Source organism: Rhinopithecus roxellana, chromosome 5 (genome assembly GCF_007565055.1).
Source record: "Rhinopithecus roxellana isolate Shanxi Qingling chromosome 5, ASM756505v1, whole genome shotgun sequence".
Classification (NCBI taxonomy): domain Eukaryota; kingdom Metazoa; phylum Chordata; class Mammalia; order Primates; family Cercopithecidae; genus Rhinopithecus; species Rhinopithecus roxellana.
Window position 1 is genome coordinate 114,444,623 of NC_044553.1, and position 17,823 is coordinate 114,462,445.

General features: G+C 46.6%; 1 protein-coding gene across 1 annotated transcript in view; it reads left to right on the forward strand.

Annotated features, from left to right (window-relative positions):
- The window catches only part of ARNT2 (aryl hydrocarbon receptor nuclear translocator 2), a 201,298-nt gene extending 186,570 nt beyond the window's left edge, over positions 1-14,728 (forward strand). Inside the window, exons 18-19 of the mRNA XM_030931473.1 lie at positions 8,971-9,107; positions 11,020-14,728. Of these exons, the coding sequence (XP_030787333.1) occupies positions 8,971-9,107; positions 11,020-11,118 (236 nt within the window). The 3' untranslated portion in view covers positions 11,119-14,728. The remainder of the gene's footprint in view (positions 1-8,970; positions 9,108-11,019) is intronic.
- Positions 14,729-17,823: the final 3,095 nt, after the last annotated feature.

Sequence of the window (17,823 nt, forward strand, 5' to 3'; positions counted from 1 at the left end):
AGCTCCCAGTGCAGGCAGAGGGAACCCAGGATAAGGTGTTGGGGTTCACATCAGAGGTGTAGGGGGGCCTGGAAAATGGATGGACACCAGACCCCCTTCTGACCACAGGGTCAGCCTTTACTCCACAGGGCTTCAAAGAAGTGGAGTCCTGGCTGGGAGAAGAGGGCAGGCTTTGGTTAAGGACAGAAGAAAGAGGATGTGTGGTTAGGAAGAGGACCCAAGGGTTGTTCGTTAGTGAGGATAGTTACTCCTGAGGGCACAGTGGGAAAGGGTGCAGAGAACAGAGCAGGTAAGTATGGGTGAGTGGAGAAAGAACAAAGCAGGTAAGAATAGGTGAGTGGAGAAGGAACAGAGCAGTCTGCCTCATTAATGGTCAGTTTCATTAATTATTAAACACAAAACAGGCTTAAAAAACAGGCAGTGTTTACATTTGCAATGGACACACACCCTAGCCCAGCATGGGCACATCTGAGTGGCTTCCCAGTGCCTTCTGTGCAGCCCTGGGGCCTATTGGTGTGGCACGAATGGGTTCCCAGGCATGGCAACACCCCATAGTACCTGGCCTCAGATCATTATCCATGGCCAGAGCCCAGAGAGATAGCACAGTCGATCCCAACTTCCCGCTTCTGGCTGGCTGGAGCAGGCAAGAGGTTTGAAATGCCTGCTGAGCAGACTTGCCGGACATCACCCATTGGTGGACCAGGGGCAGACATCGAGTTGTGACAAGCATAGCATGTCACTTCTGAACAGTTCTTCAACTGTTTCAGACTCCTCAGGATAGCTTTGTAGACTATTTATACATTGAATGAGAAAAAACAGCCCTGCCTATGTCTCAGCCGTTTCTGTGAAACACATGCTGGTTTTGTTCCACAAGACTTCAGGAGTCAAGTCAAAGCATTTCTTCCATTTCAGGCCTTTCAAGTTATCTTGAGCTTTACTGCTGTCATACTTGTGTTTCCAGTCTTAGTTTCATTTTCATTTTGAGTCCAGTCCCAGCAAAAACCTAGCCATTTGAAATGTAGCATCCACTAGGAAACTACACAATCCATTTACGTAAGCCCTGAAAAATCCAAGCATTTATTCCCTTAACAAAGTAAGTGGGGAAAGTGTTGTGCCTGTAGGGCCCAGTCAGGAGACAGAAACCATGCCAGTGATTTGAACAGGAAAAATTTAAAGATTTTGTGACTAATAAAAGATGATTAAGAAGGACCCTGAGGAATACAGGAATAATAAACGTGGGCAGCAACTTCCACCTCTAAGGCTAAAGTAGACAAGACAGGAACTGAGAACGTGGAAGAGGAGAACCCACCCCACAAATCCTGAGGTTTAGCCCTTATTGGAGAATGTGCATCTCTCTTGGTAACACACTATAGAGGCTCTGGACTGCAGTGGGTCTGTAAAAGCAGCCTGCCAGCTGACTGAGACACTCAGTAGGGGGTGCAGATGGACCAGAAATGCTCTGCACACCCACCTACCAGATGGCCAAGAATTTCCTCAGGGAGTGCCCGCAGGTAAAACTGATTCACAGGAAGCAGCCTCTGGGTAGTAGAGAAATGTGCTGAAGAGGGAACGCCCTGACATCCTGCACACTGCTGCTAGACACACTGCAGGAGGAAAGAAACACCTGATCCAGGAAGAGAAGCCACTTCGCTGCAACACCTTGCTTGTCTCTCCAGCGTCCTCTGTTAAGAAAGCCTAATGCTGCACTCGCTGACAAAGGAGAACTGTTTGCAGGGTGTAGTTTCAGTATCATAAAACAGGGCAAAGAAGGATGGATTTAGAGATAAGAGGCAATAAATTGATAACTGACAAGAATGTATATGACCTGAATCCTCAAATTGCTCAGTTTCTTTTCATTTCAACTACTGCCAGGCATCTGCTTGTTGATATTACCTTGTTTCTTGGAGAAATGCAGGGAGCCAAGGCACAGGTTGCTCAAAGAGAAATGGCTCAAAGGTGCTGTAGCAGATCGGGTTTTAATTCCCTGACTTGCCTCAGGTGTGGCATATACATATATAGGATCTAAGTTACATTATTTTCTTAGCAGCATGCTTCCAGATACAATGTCTTGGCAAGCACCAGCGTGTCCATAGCTCCTTGTTCCCTACATGCTTCTCAGTTCAGGGTGAGGTCTCTAAAGCAATTCATCCATGCATGACACAAGTCAGATCAGGTCGATAAAGATTAAATCAGGTCACAGTAAATAAACTAACAACTCTGGGGATGAACGTCTTTTACAAAGATCGAGAAACACATCCAGAACACATTGCCCTTTCGTAAAAGAGCCATGTCCATCCCAGCCTGCTCCACCCAGCCTATATTCACTTTGGAGAGGGGAATTGAAAGAATTTGTTATTCCAGGCTGGGTGTGGTGACTCACACCTATAATCCCAGCACTTTGGGAGGCCGAGGCAGGTTGATCCCTTGAGGCCAGGAGTTCGAGACCAGCCTGGCCAACATGGGGAAACCTTGTCTCCACTAAAAATACAAAACTTAGCCGGGCATGGTGGTACACACTGAGGCAGAAGAATTTGTTGAACCTGGGAGGTGGAGGTTGCAGTCAGCCGAGATTGCACCACTGCACTCCAGCCTGGATGACAGAGCAAGACTCCATCTAAAAAAAAAAAAAAAAAAAAAAAAAAAAAAAAAAAAATTTATTATTCCAAAAATATCTGGAGTACGAAACGAAAGGCATAATTTGAAATAGGGGAACAGGGTAGGCTAAGCACAGGCAGGGAGCCGGTAGGATTTCGCTGATCTAAAATGTTTGCAGACACCATGCACCCTCTTCCTCCTCAGCTCCTGCCCACAAAGCTCGGTCCCGGACATTTTTACCAGTGAATTGTGGGGAATATAGACCTCCCCATCCCTAATACTAGTTAGTGTTGAAAAGGTGAGGCCTTTGCTAGAAGGCTCAGAAAGACTGTAATCCTTGCTGTGAGGTGCCTTTTTCTTCTGCCTAGAAGGCAATTTGTAAGAGAATGAGCTGCCCTTTTGGCGCACTTGGTTCCTTTATCCAGCAGGGTTTCTCAGTGTCAGCACTATTGACATTTTAGGCTGGATAATTTTTGATGTGGGGGGGGCTGTCTGTTCCTTATAGGGGGTTCAGCAGCATCTCCCTGCCTCTACCTACTAGGATTTTTCTGTTTATGATAATGACAAATGTCTCCAGACATTGCCAAATGTCCCCCTTGGTTTGGTGGCAGGGTGGGGTTGCGCAAAATCACTCGATTGGGAACCACCGAGCCAACAACATAGGACCTCCAAGCAGGACTTCGAGTGAGCCTCAAGTCTTAGGGCAATTTCCAAATCAGCTGAACCTCACAAGGAAAAATGTTAATGAGAGGAGAGTGATAGCAGTGAGCTTCAAATTTTTAAAAAAGGAGGAATGTCATCCCTTCCTCTATGACCTAGGAACCCACAAGCTCCTCAAGATTCTGACCTGTGGTCTGGAAGCAGCTGGCCCAGGTGTTATCAGCCCATAACACAGTCTCTCTGGGCTGAGAGGTGGCCCATGCACCAGCCAGGGCTGTAGCAGCCCAGCCCATGCTCAGGAAGCCACCAGAGTGAAAGAAACACAGCATGGCTAGAACTCAGCTCATAGTTTGTAACTATGTAGGTGGCTTTGGAACAATAAAGTAATACAAGGATTTTGGTGACCACTGGGTTTTTTTTGTTTGTTTTTTTTTTGTTTTTGTTTTTTTTTTCCAGAAAGAGGCTTGTAGGTACACTGTGGGGTGAGCCATGGGAAGCCCCTTCTCACCATTTATATGCAGAGCAGGTCAGTCAGATTTAGGTTAAGAACCCACAATGCTCTGTTATCCAGGAGAGATTACGTTGAAGTTCTTGCTAACTATCTGGTCAGAGTGGTCAATACAGTTCAGGAGAAAAAATAAATATACTTTCAGTAGCAGAGGCTGAAAAGAGGACTTTCTGCTTATCTCTTCCAGCACATGGCCAGTGAACTCATTCTTCAGTTTGGATGTAACTTCCTCTAGAAAGACTCAAATCTGAGTGAGGGCCCAGTCCCAGGTCCTCCTATGGTAGCCTGGACTTCCCTTGTAAGAGCTCATAGCAATTCTGCTTGCCTCGTAATGTTCTCAGTGGCCAGGTTTGACCATCACTGCATTACCAACATGCTACTCAGTATTAGGTATAAAGTAGGCCTTCGATTTAAACACTGTATCAAATGAATGCACGTGGCCATCAGTGTCAGAAAGATCTAGGTTCAAACCCTGGGTCTGGCATTTGTAGGCTAAATGAGTTGGGCTAATTTCTTGATGTCTTTGAGTCTCCGTTTCCTTATCTGAAAAATGTGGATAATGGGCTCATGGTTCTTAGAGTCAGAGTGAAGAAAAGATGAATTGAAATAATGTAAAATACCTAGCATGATTCATAACATATAGTCATATGATGTGCACATGTTCAGTACTCCCAAAATTCTTCCTTGACTATTTCCAAAGCAATCCTGTTAACTGACTTTTTCCCCTTGAAGAAATTAAGAATTTTTTTTCTGAAATCTGGCATATGTAATTAATAGAATCAAGTACCCGAAATATGAATAGAGACTAATCTTCCTCTAATCATTATTCCCCTCCACCCTTCCTCATCTCTGGCTATCCCTGAGGTAAGACTGGTGAGAGAATGTGTGCTTATTTCATTATACCCAGAAAACCTCAAATGCAAATAGAAATAAAACTTCACGGAATGTTCATGTTCTTCCTTCTCACTCCCCTCCCTCCCTCCCTCCCTCCCTTCCTTCCTTCTTCCCTCAGCAAGTTCTTGTTGAAGACTCCCCTATATTCCAAGCACTATTTTCAGTAAAGCCTGGGGTAGACATAGATACGGTCCTTGGCCTCAAGTCCTCACAATTTGGAGTAAATCAATATAGTGTGATGGGCCACAGGCAAGCTAAAAGGAGACAGTGACTGAGGAAGTCAGCCACACAAGGTCACCTTGATTAGGGCTTTGAACCTGACTAGAATTATCTAGGCACAGAGAAAGGGAAGGATGTACATGACAGAGAGAACACATGTGCAGTAGCACAGAGATATAACTGCGTGTGGCATCATGGGGGACATGCAAGTATTGTCATGTGACTAGGGCAAGAGGGGCTGGAGTTAGACATGAAGTGGGAGATGAGGCTAAAAATAGATCGAGATTGCGAAGGATCTTTATGCCAACATCCAGAACATGGATGTTACTGCATAGACCGTGGTCAGCCACTAAGCAGTCTGTAAGCAGTGGACTACTGTTGGAGGGAGATCACACCAGTAGCTGTGTGGTTATGGGGGCAGTGGGTGTGGCCATGACTCACAGCACTGGTTGGGGCAGTGAGAATAGAGGAAAGCAGGTAGGAGTTGAGAGATGGTATTTAGGGGAGTGGGAACTCAGCCGATCCCAGCCACTGATTAGACGTGATGTGGGAGTGAGGGGAAAGAGCCTATGCTTGTGTTCTTCCCCTCCAGACTATGTGAGGAGGTGAGATATTGCTTTAGGCATGGAGAGCTTAAGGTGTCTTTCATACTGCTTAGGCATGGCAGGGATGGATGGAGCCAAAGCTTAGGAAGCTGGGACTGTCAATACCACCAGAAACACGAGTTTATCATCCCTAGCTCTTCCCACTCACGCCCTTCAGCACAGCCAGTAATCAATCAACAAGCCTAGGCACCTCCTTCTCCATCACATCTCAAATCCACCCACTGCTCTGCAGCTGGCTTTTGTTCCGTGTTTTGAGCCACTGTCATCTCTTGCAAGGATTGCTACAGCAGCCTCCTCCTGTCTGGCTCCTTCCCTCTCCTCTTGTCTACCCCATTCCTTTCTCAGTTGGTCTCTTTCCCTCTCTTTTTGTCCACCCACCCATGGACCATCCACATCTGTGTGCTTTCTGTTTCTGCTTAAAAACCTTCAGTGTTTCTCTGTTGTCCCCAAAGTTGGTCATACTGATAGTGTGGAACCTGACCCTTGGCTTACCCTCCAGCCTTATCTCTTATGACTTGCCTGATCTCACTCTGTTCCTCTTCCATCCTGAGCCACCTGTAGATGCCCGGATGAACCAAGACCTCTTTCACCATCAGGCCTTTGAACAGATTGACCCTTTTCTCTAGAATTATTTTCAACCTCACCTCCAAGCCCTATACCCGATTAATTACTAATTCCCCTTCTAGTGTCATCTGAGATCTCTGAAAAACCTTTTCTACTTGTCATGATTAGTTAGGTATCCTTCATAAGGGTTTTTATTCTAGTTCTTCTGACTCTTAGAGCAGCTCTCACCTGTGCAGAATCATCTGTTTGCTCCCTTTCCCAACCATGCTGTATGCTTGTTGAGAGAGAAACGATCTCATTCTCCAGTGTATGTACAGTACCAGCATGGAGCCCACGTCAGAGCAGGAGCTAAGGAAATATTTGCCAAGTGAATAAATGAATGAGTCAGTTCATGAGACTAGAAGAGGTTATTTCCTTCTTGTTTGTTGATGAGAGGGAAGGCCTGACTCAGACCCCTGCTTTCAACATATATTAAGAGACAGGGTCACTTACAGTAAGGACCAGGAGGCACTTGAGAAAGAGTAGTGTGAGAAGTAGCAGAACCAAAATCAAGTTCAGTCCTGGAAGTCAACAAGATAGTTTCAAACAGAATGATCAAGAGTGTTGGATACTCAAGAGAGATTGAGAAGAATGGGCACTCTTCAAATGCCTGTTGGATGGGGCCTGGCAGTAGAGTAATTGCACAGGGTTGAGAAGGGAGGGAAAAGAGAAGATGCTGTGTGTGTGGGTGGCTGTAAATGTTGATGGCAAAGGGAAGGAGAGGTAGGTATGTGCCTTAAGGAGGAAGAACTGAGGGCATTGATTTGCGATGGGCAAGCCCCAAGGAAGCCGTCATTGCAGCAGCATCCTGGATGACCCTGCATGGCAGTCAGCTCCCTGAATGTGTTAGGACATTCCCCCAGTCTATCATGCCCTTCCTTCAGCACCGGTGGCTATGTCCCTCCACCCTCCTGCCAAGCAACATGGACCCGCTGAAGGCCCCATATTGTGCCCAGCTTCTGCAGGCTTCCAGAATGGGACAGGTGCCTGTCAGGTGGGAATTTCCTCGTGGCTCCAGCTGGCGATGCTGCTGTTTCAACTTTGCCACAGTCGTGGACCCAGCCTTCCTTCTGCTGAGCCAGTTAATGAGGCCCGTGGACAAGCTTCTATGAAAGAGTTCCTCCTGGCCCTCGGGGTCTTGTGTGGGATTATTGGGAGAAGACATTTCACATTGGCGGATGAATTTTCTGTAACAGAATCCCGTGTGCACAGTAGATTTAAATCTCTCTTACGCTAAGGAAGGGAGTTGTACCCTGCCTCAATTTTATAGAATTCTTTACCAACTATTGTCATCATGTAGAGTTTGAAAAGCACCAATGGTAAGGCATTAAAGGGACCTTATGTGTTTTATTAAAGCCCTTTACATCTCAGGCATTATATATGGGTGGATGGGTGAGAGAGAGAGGGAGAGAGAGAGATTGTTCTCCCTGAATGCTTTCTAACCTGGCCTCTCATTAACGCAGTGCCCAGGTTGGGGGTTGGGTAGGGCCTGAGTCTTGCCTGTGACCAGCATGACTTTTGGAAAGAGTAGTATGTGACAAGATGGAGCTTGTCTTGCCACTCAGAGCTTGATAGAGAGTCCATTGTTTCCAAAATGGTACTGAATGATTTGAAACAAGAAAAAAAGTTTCTAAGATTTTTGATGTTCCTTAAAGTTATCCTCTTTGAAGGGTATTTTTTAAGCCTCCTCTTTGGTTGAATCTCAAAAATGTTTTTAGACAAAATTGCACTTATTGGATAGGCACAGTGGCTCACTCATGTAATCGCAGGGCTTTGGGAGGCCAGAGCAGGGGGATTGCATGAGGCCAGGAGTTTGAGACCAGCCTGGGCAACATAGCCAGACCCCATCTCTAAAAAAAAAAAAAAAAAAAAAAAAGTTTTTAAATTAGCCAGGCATTGTGGCATGAGCCTGTGGTCCCAGCTACTTGGAAGGCTGAGACTGGAGGATTTCTTGAGCCCAGGATTTCAAGGCTGAAGTGAGCTATGATTGCACCACTGCACTCCAGCCAGGGCAGTGGAGTAAGACTCTTTCTCATATGTAAAAAAAAAAAAAGAAAAGAAAAAATTCCACCTGTGTTTCCTGTTTTTTGTTTTTTCCATTGGCTATTTTTTGTATAAACTGTAGACAGAAGCAAAGTGGCTCTCATTTATAAATGAATTTGCTGATTCCCACAGAGGAACCTTATCTTGTCTGACCAGTGCCCAAATTTCTTCCCCCTCAAACAAACTGATGCAAATAAAAAACCACTCTGCCAAAGAGCCAGGCCGGAAAAGACTGTGGTGCTTGGCCCTGTAGGAGGACCTTGTATCATGCGTGTGTGGCTTCCGAGGAGTTGCTCAGGAGTCAGAGGCTGAGGTTGGCAGTTCTCAGGGGAATGCCAAGGTGAGGCTTTTCCTCTAGCAGGGCCAGATGCCTTTCAAGAGCATTCGGTGGACAGAGGGAGTCAGGAGCAGGGGCAGGTGTGTCTTCTTTCTCATGCCAACACCGTACTGCCGAGGACAGAGCCTCTGTCAGCCCACGCTCTGCATGCCACAGACATGCCCCTTGTCCCCAGATGCCCGCAGGAGGCCTTTGTGCACAGTCACCAAGTGCAAGGAGCGCTCCAAGGCTTAAAGCACCTAGTCACCTGGCAGGTGACCTCAGGAAGAGCCACCCTCTCTGGCCAAGTACCTGCACCATTGGGCAAAGGGCTCCTGTGTCTCTTATCCCCTCAATTTATGATCTGTCAGTCAGTGAGAAAGACGAGGATAGCAAATGCATTCCTCCAGCTCTGGATGGAACATGCCTTTCAGAAGCAGGAGGCCCTCCAGCCGCAGTGGTTCTTAGGTCTCACAGAACCAAGGGATGGCTTTTAAAGGAAGTGTCCTGTATGTCGGATCTTTCAGCTGAAAGTGGACAAAGTAGCGGGCAGTTCCAAGGGCGGCCCTCAGAAGTCTGGTCGCAGTGGCAAAGCCAGCACCATGGCCAGCAGAGCGGTGAGCAGCACTCCCACCAGCAGCCCGGTCAGACTGAAGTGTTCCAGGTAAATCGAGCGAGCACCGCCTTCTCGTAGGTACCGGCGCCTTCTCTCTGCTTCCTTTCCCCCTCGGGCTCTGCCGCACCACCGCCTGCCCGATAGCCATCGTGAGTTCTGGCCCATCCTGGGCTAGAGGGAGTCCAGGAGTAGAAGGCCCCATCCTACCCAGCCAGAAACGTCAGGTGCATGTGGGAAGGAGAAGGGGCCAAGGTAGCCTTTGAGCTAAGCCAAACAATAGGGCAGGCTGCAGTTGGAGATGCTTCCCAGACTCCAGAGCTATCCAAGGGAGAGACACAAAACCAAGGCCGAAGGGGGTCTCTCCTCAGAGCTGCAGGTGCTCCCAGGCTTGGCTGTCTGTCACTGACTGACCCTCTTTTTCCCCACCATAGCCCCCAGGATGTGGAGGACATCCCCACCCAGTCCCTTGCTCAGTGCCAGCCTTGCCCTGGCTCTGCTCTCCTCTGTGGTTAAGCTCAGGGAGAGTCCCTGGTTGAGGATACCGGGGCACCTAGAAACTCTCCATTATTTGAGACATTTCTAGACCATCCTGTGTGCCTAAGGCAGACTGTGTGGCTGGGGATGGCACTGCTGCAGCCCCACAGAGCAGGGCCCTGCCCCTTGTGGGCTTCCTTGGCTCAACTTTCAGCCAGAAACATTCCTACTGGAAGGCTTCAAATGGAGGTACGAGCCCATTAACTCCCCCTCAGCCAAGAGCTCAGCTCATCCCTCCAGGTCCTTGTAACAGGAACCCAGGCACCTCCTGCATGCACCAGCCCTGCCCTGCAAAGCAATGATGGGGGCAGGAACCACGTTGTGGGAGGGTTCTGAGACTCCCAGGATCGCAACCCCTCCTTCTCAAGAATCAGTGCTCCATTGACCCTACCCTCATCCCAAGCCCCTCTCCTGCCAGGGTCAGCTGTGTCTTCACAGACAAAGTCCTGGGACTCAGATGTCACTCAGGGTAGCATTCTGTGAATGTGCAGGGGAACAGCTCACCCAGGCCTTCGCCTGCCTCCCCTGACTGCAGCCTTCTCTCCTCCTTCCTCCTTCTGTAAGGCATTGTTCCTTGCCCATTCTGAGGCCCCACAGCAACCCTGTAAGGCAGAATTTCCTGACATGGATCTTCATAGTCACGATGCTAAAAAGAATTCTTGGCCAAATAAGCTTAAGAAACGCTGATTAAACAAAGTTATTAAGTTTCTTTATTGCAGGACATATCAGAACTTTTATTACACCAATGAGGACTATGGATGTCTAGGAGGTAGGCAAAGTGTGCCTTGTTTCCCAAACTTATTTGTCCACAGAATTCTTTTCTCACAGAGCATCACATGGGCTGAGAATTCAACAGAACACATATTGGGGAATTGGCTGTAAGACATTGAAATAGTGCCATTCCCGTTTTCTGCATGGGTCATCTGAGGCCCAGAGAACTTGAAAGACGTGTTGAAACTGAAATCTAACCATTCAGGGATTTGTCCCTGCACTAAGATAAACATGGAAGACAGGCCACCCAGGTCTCCACACACATCCTGCTTCCACTCCACTCTGCATTGGATTTCTCTTGCATTTTGGCCATCTGCTATCTGCTATGTGCACCTTGCTTGGGGCCAGCCTGGGGTCTCCCTGCCAATCAGGCTCTCGTCTACCCTGGGTCCCTGACTCAACCTTAGATAGACAAAGGGTGTGTCCTAATGCCATTTACCTGCTGTCACAACAGCTCCCTGGGGAGAACAGTTTCCCAGCATCTCAGACATTTGAGGACCCCTCCAAAGCATCCCGCAGAAGGCTGGGGAGGACCTCTGGGCTGCCCCTTTAGGGATGGCCATGAGGGTGAGTGCAGGCGGGGCTTCTGGGACATGCCCAGTGTATGGACAGAGGAGCTGACTCCCCTGTGGCTCTCTTTTCCTCTCCTCTGCAGGACATGCTGCCCATGCCAGGAGATCCAAGCCAGGGGACTGGCAACTATAACATCGAAGACTTTGCCGACCTGGGCATGTTTCCACCGTTTTCTGAGTAGCTGTGGGCAGAGCAAGGCTCCTGTTGTACAGTGCCACCCATACTGTGATGTCGACGCCCGTGTGAACAAGGCTCACCCTCACCTTGCTTGCCCTGCCGCGGGCCCCCCAAACCAGAAGCCATCTCCCCCGCTGTGTGTCCCCAGACGCGTCATTGCTCCACTCTCCCCTGCAGCCGTGGCTGCTCGGCCACTGACCAGGGGCCCTGGCAGACATTAGGGGATCAGTTGTATTTATTGTATTTTATCTGTGTGTGCTCAGGAGGTGAGCCTAGTGGGTCCTTAAATTTGGTTGTGAATAATCTCTTAATAGACAATGTATACCCATGAAAGTTCAGCTGGTGCCCAGAGTGACCAAGCAGCACCAGTAGGCCTGCCCAGGATGCTGAAAGCAGATTTCTTCTTGTTTTTCCCTTCTGATGGATGCGTGGGGCTCTGGGGAAATGCTGGAAAAATAGGCAAGCAGAGTGCACAGCCCTTGTTCCGCCAGCTGGAACCAAGAAGCACAGAGACACAGAGGCATCTGCCCCTCAGCTCCACTGGTCTATCTGTGCATCCATCACGCCATGGGACATATGTAATTTGTGCTGTGTGACATGAACTTGCTGTCCTGATGGATGTGTTGTGCCTTGTGTCTGTCATGTGTGGCCAGTGTGAGTGTATAGAATCCAGAGTATGTAGAGAGCCAAAATGTGTGGCCCTGTCCCCAAGCTCAGCAGCGCCGGCCATGACCAGAGGATGCTCGGCCCAGGGTCTGGGAGCTGGGCTAACAGGCTGGCACTTCAGCAGGGTCACCGGGAGGCACAGCTAGGGGTGTGCTCACATGGGTAGGTCAGTTCTTTGGTCCAAGCCCCTGGTGCAGATTCAAGCTCCTCCTCTTAGAGGAAGCACCCCCTTCCTCTCGCAGGAGCCCCATGGGAGCACTCACCCTCCTCCCAATTGGATCTGAACAGCTGTGTTCCTGGTCCCACATAAGCATGTCTCATCCTTGCCCCACTGGTGAGAGGAAGACCTTGTGGCTGCCCAGAGCCTGTAGGATAGCATGCCTTGAGGTCAGAGGCCAGTCCCTTCTCTACAGATGTAGACAGCAGGGTAGGATGTCCAGGTGTCCTCACATGGGCACCGTGAAACACTTTCCTCCAGGCCACCTGAGCCTTTGTTCTTCAGCCTGACTGGAGGAACAGCAGCTCTGGGAGGCACAGAGTGCAGTTCTCAGGGGCAGAAGACTTGGGTTCCAGTTCTGGTTCTGCCACATATTTCTCTGGTGGTCTCAAGACAGGAACAAGAGCTGACTCTAGAAGCTTCTGCCTGGCTGACCTCTGAGCCCATGATCCCTGGCTTGCTTTGCTTCTCTTGGATTTGAAGAGAATGTGAGAATCCATCCCGGTGTTTTCAGGGACCTCTGCCTTCTCCCACACCCCTTACACTAGTAAGGACTCCTTCAGCCTCTTGTGTTTTCTTCCTTTTGTGACCATTATGCCCCCTCCCTGTTTCTCATGACCAGCCCATTAGCCCACTGATTCCCATATGGTAGAAAAGGTACTGTGCCTGCCGCAGGGCAGGTGAAGGGATCCACCCTCTGGGAAAGCCCTTATGTTCCTCCCAGAGTCCTTCAGGTAGCTCCTCGCAGATGCTGGTTGGTAGTGCAAATACTCAGAAACAACCTGTGCATCCCTACCCATGGATTCTGCAGGACCAGGAAGAGTGGCATTGGTTCTAGAAACCTGAGAATGGAGTGAACCCAGCTTGCAGGAAGGAGTTTGGAGCGAGTATTTGCTGTGATCCATTGAAAGCTCCACATTAAACCCCAGCCCTGTCTGGCCAGGGAGGTCCGTGTGCTCAGTGTTGCTGGGGAATCTACAAAAGTTAAACACTGCTCAGTAAAACGCCTTTGACTGGTCATCAGCTGTGCATGACTGCAGTTCCTAGACTCTAAATTAATCCCAGCTTTGCAGTTTCTAGAGCTTTTGTCCGTAATGGTGATTGGGTCTCCATTGTAGATGCATGCAGTGTTCACTCCAACCTCACAGGCTTTCTTACTTCTGGGAAATGGCAGATGGTTGAAACCCAGCACATCTTCCCAGGGCCAGCCCCAGAATGGGCCTTTCTCTGCCTGCCCTGCCCTTGGGGCCACCTCTGCCTCTAACAGCCTTGAGCTTGCCCCAGGCCATAGGCATAATTATCTCCCCCCAAAAAAGGCACAAAAATAGGTTTAGGATCAAAGAAGTGTTTCTCAGTGAAATGAAAACAGACTTTTTATAGCCTTTAGCTTGTGGGTTTGGAAGTTTGGGGGTCTTATGTTTGTTTTTGCCTTCCGTTTCTTGGAGGAGAGTTGGGGGTTTTTCTTAGGTGCATACACAGACCCAGGTGAACACTTCGTCTGAACTACTAGACTTTCAACTGACTTTCCTTAGGCCAGACAAGCAGACAGCTTCCTACAGAAGAGGTCTGTACAGTGACAACCCGGGCCACAGCAAAGACACAGATGCAGCCACAGTGAGGCTCCATCAGGACTGGGTCAGTGATGGCAACAGGATGGCCAAGGATGGCTCTAGAACACTCTGCCCATGCGTCACTCCCCCAGTTTTATTTTTAGCTTTGGCTTCAGGGAGTGACAGCCATCACAAATAGCCATATTCTGCTCTACTCTCCAACATACCAAATTCTACACTGTTGTTATTTCATGAGAAGTGAATATTGCAGATTGGTGGGATTCTGGTTGTTAAGGAACTTACACTGGGGAGCTTTACTCTTCTGTGTCAATAACGTGACTACGTGTTCTCCAGATTAGCCACACGTGCAAACATCAGTGTCCTTCTAGCTTTAGCCAAGAGAGAAACCAGTCCCAGGGAATGAATGGTGGTCTCCCCACTCCCGGCAGCACTTTGGGCAGCCCATAAGCTATGCGAGAACGTGAACACTCACCTCTCTGGGCTCACCTTGCTCCGTCACGGTTCTCACCTGCCACATAAACAGGAAGAAGCCAGTGACCGGAACAGCTCTAGCCAATAACAAGTCAGAATAGAAATGTTCTTTATATTACCAGAATACATGGGCTTGGCCTAAGTTGCTGTGTCCTAACCTGCCAGGGGTCATTCCCCACCAAACCCCCTGTACTAAGGAGCCATGAGCCTTTTGGACATTCACCTTTTCCTTGACCGTCTGGAGTCTGGGGCAACTTAAGGAGGCACTACACAGTGGTGTAGGCACATTTCCACACGTTGGTGTCCCTGGCTTTTGTGGCCAAAGCTGGTGTTATGGTCAACAACGGGCCAGGGCCTGCGGGGCACTGACTTTGAAAGTGGCAAAATGGAGTTTTCACAGGCTGTGCGGGAACAGGACAGCTCGCTTTATCTTAACAATCTGTTTCCTTTAAAAAAAAAAAGAAAAGAAAAGACAGAAAAATATTTCATAAGCTGGTATCAGTGGACAGTTTAAGCACTTAACCATTTCTCTTTCTTCTTATGGATGTGAACTGTGCTGTGGATAAATCATTTGTATTTCTTAAATGTTCTCTATGATTAACAGTTATTAAGTCGGTTGTGTATATGTGTAACTAATGTAACTGCCTTTTAAAATTTCATTACAATAAAAATGACTTTGCTCTGAACAACGAATGGCCCAGGCCAAGTTTGTAATTGAACCATCCTTGGAACTTGCCCTTTGTATTACACTCCCTCCTATGGGCTGTATTGTGTCATAATCTGTAAAGGATGTGACATACATTATACTAAAGAGTGACCCTTTTGGAGGTTTAGCTTCTTAGGATAGAAAAGGAAACTAGGGCTGGGTGCTATGGCTCAGGCCTATAATCCCAGCACTTTGGGAGGCTGAGGTGGGAAGATCACTGGAGCCCAGGGGTTTGAGAAGAGCTTTAGCAACAAACCAAGACCCTGTCTCAAAACAAAACTAACAAAGGAAACTGGCGTGTCAGTCATATTGCATTAGAACCAACAGAAAATAAATAAACAAATAATAGAAGGAAACTCATGACCATCTGTGTTAGGCAAGTCTCTCTAGAAGCTTCCTTACAAATGGTATTTTTGTTAATACAAATCTGATATGTGGTTACTCTCCCTGGTTTACAGATGGAGAAGCTGGAACTCAGAAAAGTTAAGAAAACACAGGAAGGAAATGGCAGAACCAGGATATTGAATTCAGGTCTCAATCCAAAACCCTGTATATATTGTCCTCTTTAAACACTCTTATTATTATGTTTTAATCCTCACAGAATTAAGTTAGTGTTTTAATATGCTGATGTCTCTAGTAAATAAAATTGACTTTTGAACAGTGTGGGTTTGAACTGTGCGGGTCCACTTACATGTGGATTTTCTTCCATCCACCTCTGCCACCCCTGAGACACGAAGACCTCCTCTTCCTCCTCCTCCTCAGCCTACTCAACCTGAAGATGACGAGGATGGAGACCTTTGTGAAGAGCCACTTCCACTTAATGAATGGTAAATATATTGTCTCTTCCTTATAATTTTCTTAACATTTCCTTTTCTCTAGCTTACTTAATTCTAAGAATACAGTATATAACACATATAACATAAAATATGTTATTTATATTCTGATCAATGGTAGGTTATTAGTTGCTAAGTTTTAGGGGAGTCAAAAGTTATACATGGACTTTCAACTGCGTGAAGAGTAGGCATCCCCAATCCCTATGATGTTCAAGGGTCAACTTACTTACAAATTCTATTTTTTCCTCTGCCGAAAGAGAACTTTCTGGATTCTGGCAAAATGGCAGAGTAAAATCATTTTAAAACCCTTCCATCAAACACCTAGCATTGCTAGTTTTTACAGCTTTATTGATCTATTATTGACATAAAGTAGACTGCACATATTTAAAGTATACATAAAATTCTGTGACCCTGAGTTAAACATAGACTTCTTAGATACTACACCAAAAGCATGACCCATCAAAGAATAAATTGACAAATTAGACTACATAAATATTAAAGGCATTTGCTTTTCAAAAGACACTGCTAAGAGCATGAAAAGATAAGCCACTGATGGGAGAAAACATTCACAAGTCATGTATCTGACCAAGGACTAGTACCTAGAATATGTAGAGAACTCTTACAATGGAATAAGACAAATGACTCAGTACAAAACAGGCAAAAAATCTGAACAGGCACGTCACCACAGAAAATATACAGATGGCAAATAAGCATGTGGAAAAAACTGATTACCATCAGTAGTCATCAAGGAACTGTAAATTAAAATACACAATGACTCTAATATTTGGCTAAAATGTAAAAAGGTGATGATAGCAAGTGTTGCCCAGGATATGGAGCAACTAGAACCCTCATTTAGGCAAAATGGTACAACCACTTTGAGTAACAGTTTCTTAGGAAGTCAATCATCCATCCACTCACCTTATGACCTAGCTTTTTCATACCTAGCTATTTGTCCTGGAGAAATAAAAACATATTTCCAAACAAAGACTTGAATAGGAATATTCATTGCAGTTTCATGTGTAATAGCCACGAGGGAAAAACAACCTAAATGTCCATCAACAGGTGAGTGGATAAACAAATTGTGGTACCACCACACAATGGAATACTACTTAGCAATAAAAGAACAAAGCACAGATACAAGCAACAGTATGAACAGAGCTCGAAAACGTTATGCAGAGCAAAAAAAGCCAGGCACAAATATACACAATGATTGAACTTATATGAAACTCTAGATAAGACTTACCCAATCAGAAAGCAGATCATTGGTTGCTGGCCAGAGGAGTAAGTGCGAGGAGGCACAAGGGAAGCTTGTGAGATGATGAAAAGGTTCTGTATCTTTCTTGTGTGATGGTCACAAAGGTGTATACAAATCACAAAACTCATCAAACCCTTCATTTAAGATGGGTACATTAAATTCTGTTGTGCATAGGTTGTTTCTAAATAAAGTTGATGTAAAAATAATCACAGCAGTTTCTTGTGGAATTTATCAAGTTGATTTCAAAGTTTCTATGGAAGAAAAAATGATAGGCAGTAAATTTTGTTGAATAAGAGCTAAAAAGGAAGAGAAAGAGGGAGAAAGAGGAAGAAAAGGAGAAAAAAGAGCCAGTCTTTATCCTACCAGACAGTGGGAAGCGTTATCATTAGAAGTGTGGGGTTGGGCCGGGCATGGTGGCTCACACCTCTAATCCCAGCACTTTGAGAAGCCGAGGGGTAAGGATCCCTTGAACCCAGGAGTTCTAAACCAGCATCATAGTGAGGCCCCATACCTACAAAAAGGGGATGGATGGCTTGAGCCCAGGAGTTCGAGGCTACAGTGAGCTATGATTGCACCACTGCACTCCTGCCTGAGTGACAGAGTGAGACCCCCTCTCTCTAAAAAAAAACAAAAGTATAAGGTTGGCATGGAGATGGGAAAGTAGATCATAGAACACAACAAATAACCTAGAAATTCACAGACATTCAGAAAGGAGATTGAAAGAGTCAGCATTACAAATCACAGGGACCAGCTGGACTTCCAATAAATGGTGCTTGAGGGAAGCATGTAGGAAAAGAAATCTTGATACTCTCATCTCACACCCTATAGAAATAATAAACTCTACACAGATGAAAACATCGCAATGTTAAAGGAAATATTCGTAAAACATTTAGAAAAAGTCTAGGAGAATATATTTTTAAAATCAAGTCTTGGAAGGACTTCTTAAACCTGGCACAAAGACAACAAACCATGAAGTAAAATCTTGATAAA